At 62.7% G+C, this 11,722-nt stretch overlaps 1 protein-coding gene across 1 annotated transcript; it reads right to left on the bottom strand.

Annotated features, from left to right (window-relative positions):
- Nucleotides 1-2,555: 2,555 nt before the first annotated feature.
- On the bottom strand, nucleotides 2,556-11,159 carry C18H16orf95 (chromosome 18 C16orf95 homolog). Its single transcript, XM_071604203.1, has 7 exons — nucleotides 11,083-11,159; nucleotides 10,375-10,405; nucleotides 9,728-9,868; nucleotides 6,862-7,008; nucleotides 5,926-5,962; nucleotides 3,360-3,681; nucleotides 2,556-2,723 (listed from the first exon to the last, which is right to left on the bottom strand). The coding sequence occupies exons 1-7, from the start codon at nucleotides 11,157-11,159 to the stop codon at nucleotides 2,705-2,707; spliced, it is 774 nt and encodes a 257-aa protein (XP_071460304.1). The 3' UTR covers nucleotides 2,556-2,704.
- Nucleotides 11,160-11,722: the final 563 nt, after the last annotated feature.

An 11,722-nucleotide genomic window follows, 5' to 3' on the forward strand; every position in this document is an offset into this window, starting at 1 on the left:
CCATTGTGTGCCGACTGTATACAAGCTCCTGCTGAGCAGCCAGTGGACTCAGTCCAGAGGAGGAGCTGGATGGTCTCAGCAGACCGAGGTCACTGTGGCACACCCAAGTCCAGGAGGGAGACACAGAAGTCCCCAGACCAGGACCAGGAACAAGATCCCTTTGCTTGAGGTGGGTGAAGTGGGGTCTTCTGCCACCAGAGTCTTGACGGGGCTCCTGGGAGTGGGATCGTATGTGGCCACGGCAGGGGCTTTAGGACCAGAAGGGGCTGTTTTGAATCCAGCTCCGTCACTTGGCTGCGTAACCACACTCCTCTCTCTAAGGCCACTTCCCCATCCTTAAAGCAAGATCCACACACAGACGGATAACCCTCTGCCCGGGGCCCACGTGGGACCTCCGCCATTCTGTCCTCTGCAGAGACAGAGCCCAGTGAACACCCGTGGGCATCAGTGCCCGCACGGCAGGACGTGGCTGCTCACAGTGAGGGGAGGAATGTGCAGAGGGTCCTGGGAGAGGGAGGTGGGGAGGCCCAGGTAGCTCCTGACCTCTCAGAAGCACCACGGAGCCTGGACACCAAGAGGTCAGTCCGGGAGGATGCAGGGCTTCCCCACTGGCCACTGGTGTCCTCCACGCACCGCTGGCCCTGCCTGAGGCCTGGGCGAGGGTATAGTAGGTGGAGCTGGGCTCTGGGCCACACTCCTGCTTCATGACCTCTGTGACCTTGGGCAGGTTCCTGAACCCTCCCAAACCCTCATTCCCTCCTCATCCAGGCCCCCGGTTCTCTCCCACACTGCCCAGGAGGCTCGGCCACCCCTGGCTGGTCCAGTACAGCCAGGCCAGCATACCCGAATCTCAGCTCTGCCAGTTCACAATGTGGGGGGGACCACTGCCCTCACCCCAAAGCAGGGATGAGGTTAGGAAGGACAGCATCCAGACCGGCATGTCCGCGGCACCCACCAGACTCATGGAGCATTCTAGAAAGCCACAAAGGCTTGGCGCAGGGCCTTGGTCCATCTGCTGGGGAGGGCAGCCCTGACCACCAAGCCTCGTGTGCACCATCACACACGCTGGCCTCTGGGCTCCTGGGGCTGTTTACACATAAACCTAAGAGGACAAACGCCCATTAAAATCCAGATCTCCAGTGGCCGTGTTTCAAGGGTCCAACAGGCACATGTGGCCGGTGGCTGTCTTGGGAAGCACAGGCGGATATTTCCACCATCAGAGTTAACTGGACAGGGCTGGGCTGCGCACCATTGCTCAGTAAATGGTGGGGGGCAGGGAGAAAGAGGGAGAGGTAAGGGAATGGACGGGTGGACGGGTGGGGAGGTAGACACATGGGTGGACCAGGAGCAGGAAGGTGGGTTGGTGTGTAGGTACGTGGGGGGACAGGTAAAGTTAGTGAGTAGGTAAGTGGTGGGGGGCAGGTAGCAGGTAGGCGGGCAGGCAGGTGAGTGGGTGGGCAGGTGGGCAGATAGATAGGTGCATGGGTGGGCAGATAGGCAGGTAGATGAGCAGGTAGACACCTGGGTGGGCAGGTGGGCAGGTAGCAGGTAGGCGGGCAGGCAGGTGAGTGGGAGGGCAGGTGGGCAAGTATGTGCATGGGTAAGTGGGCAGGTGGGTGTTCTTTGGGCTCCCTGAGGCCCAGTTACTACAGAAACGTGTTTCCCACCCCTGGACAGTCACACCACAGCCACTCCACAGAGACTTTGAGACTGTGCCCTCTCTGGCACCGCAGGCCGCACCCGACAACGCCCGCAGGCAGAGGGTGCAGAGACCAGGTGTGCTTCAGCGGGGACCATGGCGAGTTCGTCACTGCATTGGACAGGACAGTGGTGCGGCCCCAGCGTCACATCCCTGGAGCACAGGGGACAGACCTAGAACAATGGGGCCAAATGCTCCCAGGGTCCTGGAGCAGAGCCGTGACCACAGGCCTGGACACCACCACGTCCCCCAGGTCTGCTGCTGATGACAGAGGGCAAGAGGGCCACACCCACAGCGTGCTATCACTCAGTCACCAAGAGGACTGGCATTGTGACCCACACTCCACCGTGGATGACCCTGGAATCAAGACACCGAGTGAAGGGGCCAGACCCAGCCACGGAGGGCCCGATGCCAGTCAGACGCAGGGTACCCAGCAGGCAGCTCAGAGACAGAGAGCAGACTCCTGGTGCCCAGGGAGGGTGCCCAGCAGGCAGGTCAGAGACAGAGAGCAGACTCCTGGTGCCCAGGGAGGACGAGTGCGCGGTCGGATGGTGACACAGTGAGACCACTTGGTCGCAGGCCTCGGGGGTGGAAGTTACAACACGTGGATTGTGGATCTCTAAAAAGCCGAGGCTGAGACCCACCTGAAGCAGGCCCTCCCCCAGTGGACGTGCTGTGCCTTGGCCGGGGGACGCAGAACCGGCTCTCCTCCCAGGACAGCGGTGGAGAAGGAGCCCTCCTTACTGAGGGAGCCACGGTCATCACTGAAGAGGCCAGCCTAGAGTTTCTCAAATAACTTTTATTGGCTGTGTTCACACCAGAATCTCACCTGATTTCACACCAACTCACTAAATAAAGTCACCTGACCAGTCCCGTGGACGGAATCTGGCTGTGAACTAGATGAACAGGCAGACAGTGGGGTCACAGGCCGCTCCCGACTGCGCAGGTGGCGGAGGCCGCGGCTGGTCTTCTGTGGGTGTGCTGACAGCAGTGGACAGTCCAACTTCAGATCCAAAAATAATGGCTGCAGAGAGAGGAACTGCCCAGCCTGAGACCGCAGCCTTGGTGCCCTCGTCCAGGCTCTCGGGCGTGGACAGCCCCACTGTGCTCAGGGACTCGGGAGGCGCAGCCGCAGAGGAGCAGTCCTGGCTGCACTGCCTTCCGGCCGCCGGGCAGGGCCAGTGGCTCAGCCTGAGCAGCCCGCGCCCGGGAGGGCCGAGGACCCAGCCGCAGGCTGCACAGGGAGGGGGAATGCAGCTGCCACTCCCGTCCTGCTCCCCACTCCCTGCTGGGAAGGCTCTGAGCCCTCACGCTGCCCAGTGTCCACCAGATGGGTAGCCCTGGCACCCCGAGCCTAGCTGGGCACGTGGCTAGAGGACCTCAGGCATCCCCCGCACCCAGCCAAGCAAGGCCTGTTGTCAACGTCCAGCTGATACAGGCCCTTGGGCCCTGAGAGCTGGGCCAGCCAGGCCCTGCCGGAGACAGGTCACCACCACGACGGAGGCCGTTCTGGACAGAATGAGATGCAGGGCTGGGAGGTGGGCAGGAGTGGGCAGGACTCCGGGTACCAGAGCCGGGCGGGCGTTCCTGTGCCTGACTTCCCAGGACAAAGCACGGCACAGTGAGCACGGGCCCAGGCCACCCCAGCCCCACTGCTCACCGCGTGGACATGACGACTCTCAGGAGGGCCTGCAGGAGGGCAGGGAACGGGGCCGGGGGGCCGACTGCCCTCCCCAGGGCCAGCAGCTCATCCTGCTCAATGGCCTGCAGCCGCTGCCACTTGGCCAGGGGGCGCCCGTTGCTGCAGATCCGCCAGCGGTTGTGCCGGGAGCGCACGTCCAGGGGGGTGTCTAGGGCAGGAGGGCTGGGCGTGAGCGGGCACCGGTCCCCCCAAGCCGCCACGGAGCAGGGTAGCCTCGCCGCGTGGCCTGCAGCCTCTGAGGTGCCCTGGGTCACCTCTGCCTGGGATCTGCTCCAAATCACTGTCCAGCAGGGAGGGGCCGGGCGGCCTCAGGACACCAGCAAAGCAGAGCCCTGGGGACAGGCCTGCGGGGACCAGCAGGAGAGCTCGGGCTGCAGGATGCTTCCCCAGGGTCCCAGCGCCCAGAAACCCACAGCCCAGCGACGTCTTCCCAACAGTCCTCGCCCGTGGCGAAGCCAAGAGCAGACCTGCCATGACCCCCGGCTGCGTCCTCCCGGGGGCCACTCGCGGCCACGTCAGGGCCGCCTTCCGCACACCACAGGAGCCTTTCTGGGAGCACCAGGGACCTCCGCGGCGTCCCCTCCTCAGCGCTCCGTTCCCTCCTGCCCTTTCCTCCCCATGGCCAGGGGCGTGGACTGTCCACACAGATGCCCTGGCGTGTAGCCACCACCCGCGCGTGTAGCCGCCACCTGTGCGTGCCCAGGCAGCCCCTGGCGGTACGCGACTCCCGCCATCGTGGGGGGCTCCAGTGTTCACCCCACAGCAGCTCAAGCTTCCACCCTGACCCTTCAGGACCACGTGGCCTGCGCGTGGCCCCGCGATGCTATGGACAGGAAGCCCGCCATGTGAACACGGAGGCACCCCAGCCTGAGAGACCGTAAAGGCACTCTCCTCGGGGACGTTCTGCCACAAAGGCATAGACCCAAGAAGCACAGAAGTCCCGGTTACAAGAAAAATACAGACTCCCTCTCCAAAGTGGACATCAGTTGACTTTGGGACCAAGGAAAGCACCCCCAACACTCAGACCTGTGCCGGACGCTGGAGGGGACGACAGTCCTGTGCTCGCAGGAGCGAGGAGACGTGTGCTCCTGTCCCGCCTCAGGGCCGCCGGCCTCCTGGCTTGGCCAGTTTTGAGGCTAGAATCACGCTCCGCACAACTGCCCGAGCCAGAAGAGCACGCCTGCGGTGGAAACTGACACTGGCCTAACACGACAGTTTGTGCACATGGCTCCACAATTTGCTTTTTTTTCCTTTCTGTGCATTTCTGAGTTGCTGAGGCTGGCCTCCAACTTGTGTTCCTCCTGCCTCAGCCTCCTGAGCAGCTGGGATTACAGGTGTGCCACCACGCCCACCTTGGTGGAGCCCTGTTTTGGGACTCTGCTGTGCATATTTTCCTGGGAGCAATGCCTTGGGCTCTCCCCAAAGCATCCCCAGGCAGTTCACCCGGTCCCTTTCCCTGTTGCCCACAGCTCCCTCCCTGGGAGGCAGGTGCCGTGTTTCAGGGATACCCTTGTGGCCATTCTCCTCCTGAGCACTGCTGGTGGGCACTGCTGCTCACTCCGTATCACGCTCGGGGGTCCCTGCTGAGGATGGGAGCGTGTGGAGAGTCTCCACGAGCCGTTTCTGAGCAGAGCTTGCTTGTAAGGAGGACAGATAACCCCAACTGCCCCACACAGAGGCCGGACAAAGTCTGCTCCTGAGCACTGCTTTTGCCAGTGGGGCAGTACCAGTGGCCAGTACCTGTGTTCGCATCATGAAGACGGCCCTTCCCAGGCGCTCCCCCCCCCCCCGTGCCTCTGGGAGTCCCCAGAGAGCCCCTCACCGTCCCAGAGCACCAGCCCTCCTGTCGGGGGACTCACTGCGCAGAGCCCGCACGGTGCCCCAGGGAAGGACGCCGCACCAGCCGAGCTGGCCGGCCGCCCTCTGCAGGGAACACCCTCAGGACAGGGCAGCCCGCTCTGCAAATGCAGCACAGAGAGGACAGCTTCTCCCAGGCACCAGGCCACTAGACCTGGACACCTACATACGCTCCGTACGCACGTGTGAACACACTCTGTGCAGAGCCCACGACTGTGAGCACAGGCCACGCCCAGCGCGAGCACACGTGCCTGCCTGGCTGGTCACAGGGACGCGGCGAGCATAAGCCTGAGAGCCGCCCTGAGCATCCAGCACACCGTGAAGGGACAGTGAGCACATGGCGGGTCACAGGTAGGAATGTGGGCCACGCCACGATCACGGTACACGCTCATGATCACACGCACGCACGCACGCACACCACGCCTCGGGCTGAGGAGCCTGCCGCTGAAACACTGCAGACCCTGCCTAGCCCAGCAAGGGGCAGCTGCAGCCCCCTGGGACACTGGGAAAGGGCCGCGGGTGGTGCTGACCCCTGGTGGGCAGGGAGGCACAGCAAGGTCCCCTGTTCCGCAGATGTCTGGGGGAGCGCACCCTCCCCTCCCACCACGAGGCTCCTGGGACCCCCTTCCCAGGGAGGGGGAGGTGAGCCACCCGCTGGCCGAGTCACCTTGCAGGGCCTTGAGATTCCGCTGCTTCCTCACCACCTAAAAGACAGGAAGGGGCGAGCGCGTCAGCCCAGGGACCCCCAGAGGGGAGGCCAGAGCCCCCATGCTAGGGCCTGCAGGTCCTCTCTGGGGACAGCCAGCCGGTCCAGGCTGGACAACCAGCATGTGGAATGCAGGAGGAGGGAGGAGGAGACCTCTCACTACCCCAGGAGGAGCGAAGGCCCCTGGGGAGGAGGGCCTGCGTGGGGGTGTGGACAGTCAGGGCAAGAGGACAGGAAGCCGAGGGCTGCCCAGGGCCAGCCCTCCCGCGGCCTCTGAGGATGCTGGGGGTGGGAGAGGAGAGACAGGAGGGGTGAGGAGAGTAGGGGGAGGTGGGAAGAGGAGGCAGCAAGCAGAGGGGGAGAGGGAGGAGGGGGAGAGGGGGAGGGGGAGAGGGAGGAGAGGGAGAGGGAGGAAGGGGAGGGGGGAGGGGGAGAGAGAGGAGGGGGAGAGGGAGGAGAGGGGAGGGAGAGGGAGGAGGGGGGAGAGTGGGAGGAGGGGGGAGAGGAGGCAGCAAGCAGAGGGGGAGAGGGAGGAGGGGGAGAGGGAGGAGGTGGGAAGAGGAGGCAGCAAGCAGAGGGGGGGAGGGAGGAAGGGAGGAAGGGGAGAGGGGGAGAGGGGGAGGGGAGAGGGAGGAAGGGGAGAGGGGGAGGGGGAGGAAGGGGAGAGGGAGGAGGGGGAGAGGGAGGAGGGGGAGAGGGGGGAGAGGGAGGAGGGGGAGGGACCCACGGCAGGAGTGCCACACCTCTGCCCTGCTCACAGGGCCACCCAGCAGTCACCAGAACCCACGCAGGTCACAGGTCGCAGGTCGACCCTCCCTGGCTCTGTGGGGAGGCTCCCGCCTGCACCCCTCACCTCGGCGCCCCCCCAGCCCCACTGCTATGCCAGTCTCTTCTCACCTTCCTCTGAGACCTCAGCCCCCGCGGCACCCAGTATGGCATCACGGCCTTGGTCCTAGGCAGCGGGAGGCGGCCCCCAAAGTGGTGGCACGGGCAGGCGCAGGTCTTGGTGGCTTTGGGGATACAAAACCGGACCATCCTGGGGATCTACCAGAGGAAGGCCAGAGAACGCTCTGGAAGGACACCCAGCAGGACAGACCCCGGGAGGCCCCTCTTGCAGCCCCGTCACAGGCACCCCAACCTCCTGGGCCAAGGAGCTCGGATGCCCCTCTCTGATGACCCACAGGACCTCTGAGGTCTGCCTGCCACCATCCGCAGGACACACAGGCTGCGGCTGGAGGAGCAGCTACATCCTGGGCCTTGGGTCCCCAGCTGGGGCCCTTGGGCACCGGCCACTCTGCATCTCCACACGCTCAGCTATGAAGAGGGCTCTGCTGGCGTTCTGAGTGGACATCACTTGTGATCCAGATTTCCACTCCTAGGGACACTTCCTATCAGAACAGTTTGCACTGCAATGGGCACATGGGAATGTCCACTGCACTCCTGTCAGTAGTGACCACAGCCAGGCACCCTTCTCAGGGGACAAAAACCAACACCCCTCCATCTCTGTCCCTCTCTTCACCATGGCCCCAGATAGCTCCTGTCTGGGGTCCTTTCACCCTGGAGGACAAGGACCCTGCCCACCTGCCCACCTCTTCAGCATGGGCCCATCTCCACAGCAGCTGCTGGACTAGAAACAAACCAGCCTCTGTCCTGCTCCTGAGCGCACTGCCCAGCACTGCCCAGCACGGCCCAGCACTGCCCAGAATGGCCCAGCACTGCCCAGAACAACCCAGCATGGCCCAGCATGGCCCAGCACTGTCCAACAGGAGAGAACAAGAAAATGGACTGAGTTGGGAAAACATTCTGGGCTAAGACAACATCCCCAGAAAGTGTCAGTGAGTCCAGTCAGAGGGTGCTAGGTAAGTGCAGGGGGACGGACTGCCCATGCCCACTGAGACCTGTGCACATGGACACCCGCGGACGTCACTGTGGAAGGCTATGGACTGCCACACAACCATCACATGCTGCCCCCTCCATCAGAGGAGCCTGGTCTCGCCACAGCACAAAGTGCCCTTTCTCAAGGGGCCAGGTGGGCACCTGAGCATGGTGCAGAGCACACCAAGCTCCCGAGCTGGACTTCAGCACAACCTACAGCTCCTCACTTTGAAAGATACCGACAGGAGAATCAGAAGTCAAGCCAAAGACATGGAGAGACAGTCACAAACAGCTGACAAGGGACTTGTAGCCACAATAAATAAAGAGCTCTGAAAACTAAGAAGGAAACAAACAACCCCCTCGTTTAAACCAACAAAGTATCTGCACAGACACTGCCAAGTATGACATGCAGATGGTGAGGCGTGTGGCCGGGGTGGGGACGGGCTCCCGGGAGAGCCTCTGCCTGGTGTGCGCCAGGCCCCGGTTCAATCCCTGGTGCCGCCAGAAGAGGGGGGAGATGGAGAGATCTTTGATAGGCTCAGTCCTCACAGAACACAAGTATGAACTGCAGGCCACCCACACCTGGTAAAGGGACAGACTGGGCTTGGTGACACAGCACACTCGCAGCGCGCTCGCCTAGAGTGCTCAAGGCTCCAGGCTCAACCTCCAGGACCACAAAAAGGGAAAAAATCATGAAAATTAAAAAGTGACTGAGAAGGCAAAGGACCTGGGGCCCTGAACAGCACCGCCACCTAAGAAGGAAGTGGAGCTCAGAGCAGGGACAGCCCAGTGGAAGAGGGCAGCACAGGCCAGGCCCTGGGCTCTGGAAATAAGTCATCGCACACCACCTTCCCATCCAGCCGCTCTACCACTAAGCCTTTACCCAAGAGAGCGAAAGCATCGTCCTCCTAAAGACCCGAGCACAAAGGCCACAGCGGCTGTGCCTGTAGCAGAGCAAACGTGGAAACAGCTGGACATCCTTCCATAGGAGCGTGGTCGCTCCACATGGAGGAGCGCCACTCGGCAGTGACAGTGCCACCCACGCACACGCCGCGTGGCAGAGCCCCACAGTGACGACACGGGACTCTGCGAACACAGCCAGGGCACACTTCAGTTACATAAAAGCCTCGGAAACACAGACCAGCCACCGGACAAGCACATCAGCAGCTGCCTGGGGCCTGGGGCTGGACCGTCCGGCAGACACACACTGCTCTAGGCGGTTTCCCGGGGCTGCGCACGAGCTGCTGCCTCGACCTGCTGCAGTTCTGCTGGGGACGTACGTGCCAAGGCTGACACACTGCACACCCAGGCAGCTTACCCATGTCACCCATCCGCCCACAGATACAGTGCTTTAAAAATCTGTTTAAAACAGGCCGGGTGCAGTGGCCCACGCCTGTAATCCCAGTGACTCTCGAGGCTGAGGCAGGAGGATCGTGAGTTCAAAGCCAGCCTCAGCAATCTAGTGAGGCCCTAAGCAACTCAGTGAGACCCTGTCTCTAACAAAATACAAAACAGGGCTGAGATTTGACTCAGGAGTCTAGTGCCCCTGAGTTCAATCCCCGGTACCAAAGAAAGAAAATTCTGTTTAAGACACACAACTCAGCCAGGCACCATGACACCCATCTGTAACCCAGCAACTCAAGAAGCTGAGGCAGGAGGATCACACGTTCAAAGCTAGCTTCAGCAACTTAGCGAGGCCCTGTCTCAAAATAAAAAGGGCTGGGGGTGTGGCTCAGCGGTTAAGTGCACCTGGGTTCAATCCCTCGTACCAAAATAAGAAAAAACAACCACACACAAAAGTGTCATTCATACAATGCTTATAATCCTGAGGAGGTGAGACCCCTGACAGTCACCCGGGCCCAGGTGAAGACCCTGACCAGCCACCTACCTGCTTTCGAGGTCTCAGGGACAGAGGGACCCAGTACGGCAGTGCTGCCTCAGCCCTGGGCACAGGCCAGTGGCCCTGGAACTTGACCTGGCACTCACAGCAGACGGGCTCCTGGAGGAGAGTGCAGTGGCCCAGGCACACCTGAGCAAGAGGCAGGCAAGGAGGGATGAGGGACGCGGCAACGTGAGCTGAGGCCCTGCCTGGACTAGTGGTCAGGGCCAGCAGAGTAGGGGGGGACAGGGCAGGCGCCCCTACTACAACTCCTCTGACAGAGGCAGGCTGCACGCTCGGGGAGCCCCCCAATGACAGCAGAGTCCACCCCAGAGGACGAGGGCAGCTGGCTGCTCCTGGGGTTCCTCTGTGTCACTCCACACAGGGCTCTTCCTTCTCTAGGGGGAAGGAAAGGGTAGGTAAGAAGTCAGGGCCTGGAGCAGGCCCCCGGGGGTCTCTGGTGCTCCTGGGCTTCTGGACACAGCGAGGAGCGTGAGGGCCTGGGGAGGGATGGTGGGAGGGTCACGGATGCCCCATAACCACACACGGCCCTGTCACGATGCAGCCCTGGACTCCTGCCCTCACTCTCCCACCCCACGGGGTCGGGCAAAGCAGCACAGGGCTTGTTCCCTCACCGAACCACCTGGGGAGTGCACTTCTCTCCTGAAGGTTTGAAATGTGCTCTTCCTAGAAAAGAAGAGCAGGGAGGCTCTGTGTAAACGGGGGCCAGGTGCTGGGAGAGGGTGTGGGTCTGCTGAGCCGGAACTCGGCACCACCCCAAGGGTGAAGCCCCGTCCTCTGAGCTGAGGAAGTGTGGGGTGATGCTGGGGGAACCAGCACCCCCAGCCAACCTGCTTCAAGGCTCTCAGCTAACTTTGCGCCCAGCTGGGCAGGAAAGACCAGTGTTTCAACTCTGGAGAACTTTCCAAAATGGGGCTGCCAGTCACCCGCCTGCCCCACCTAGGGCCCTCCTTATCAGACACCCCAGGCTTGCTGGGCGCTGAGGGAGAATGCCCTCCTCCACAGTGAGCACACTCCAGTGCAAAAGCTGGGCTCCAGCTCGGACAGGATGGTCAGATGGGGTCTCCAGCAGGTGTAAACGGAGCACAAAGCAAAGCCCAATGTCCCTCACAGCCGGATGGTGGAAACCATGTTTCCAGGTTTGGTCACTAATGGAAGGGTCCTATAATTGCTGTTTCATTTACAGTAACAGCTTCAGGTCACTGAGCGCCACTGCCCCAGCTAATGCTCCAAGACAGTGGAGGGGCTGCCCTGCGCCACCCACGCCCCTTCTGTGAGGCCAGCTCTGCTCTTTCCTTGGGCCTTGCCCTATCAGCCACCTAGTCCAGGTGGGCCAAACCCACCGCTCCGGCCTGGAAGGTAGCCCTGGAGATGGGCTCAGAATGGCGTCCCCACTCCCGTCTGCCCCGTGAGCCTCCATCGGGCCGTGCGCTGGACTGGCTGGGAGCCGTAGGACACTGCTTCACTGCGGTGCTCTGACCACGAGGACGCTCCAGGTCTTGGGGGTCACCTTGCGTAGTGAGAGAGGCCGGCCAGAGAGCGAAGCTGGGAGACGGGGGTAGGGCCTGGGTGCACAGCTAAACTCAGCCGCCCCCGAAGACTTTGTGGACACTTCCGGTGCCGTGAGACGTCGGCCCCGTGCTCCCGGGGGGCAGTCACGGGCGCGGCCTCGGGTGGCCAAGCGACGGCCCTCACCCATCATGACGCGCCCTGGCGAGTGCACGGGGCGCAGCGTGGCCGTGGAGCAAGCCTCACGGTGAAGCGCCCCGCTGCCCCCACTGCCCCCACTTCCAACCGCTCCCGCCTGCAAATGGGCCCGCGCCCTGGCGCACGTGCGCCCAGCTGGTGGCTGATTGGCTCTCGCGGCAGGGCAGTGCGGACAGGGCCAGGGAGCGCGGAGCGCAGTCCTCGCGAGCCGTATGCTGCCCTGGCCTGCGTGGACATCGACCGGAAGCCCACCGCCCGCGCCCCAGGGGAGCCCAC

The sequence above is a fragment of the Marmota flaviventris genome, chromosome 18 (assembly GCF_047511675.1).
Source record: "Marmota flaviventris isolate mMarFla1 chromosome 18, mMarFla1.hap1, whole genome shotgun sequence".
Classification (NCBI taxonomy): Eukaryota; Metazoa; Chordata; class Mammalia; order Rodentia; family Sciuridae; genus Marmota; species Marmota flaviventris.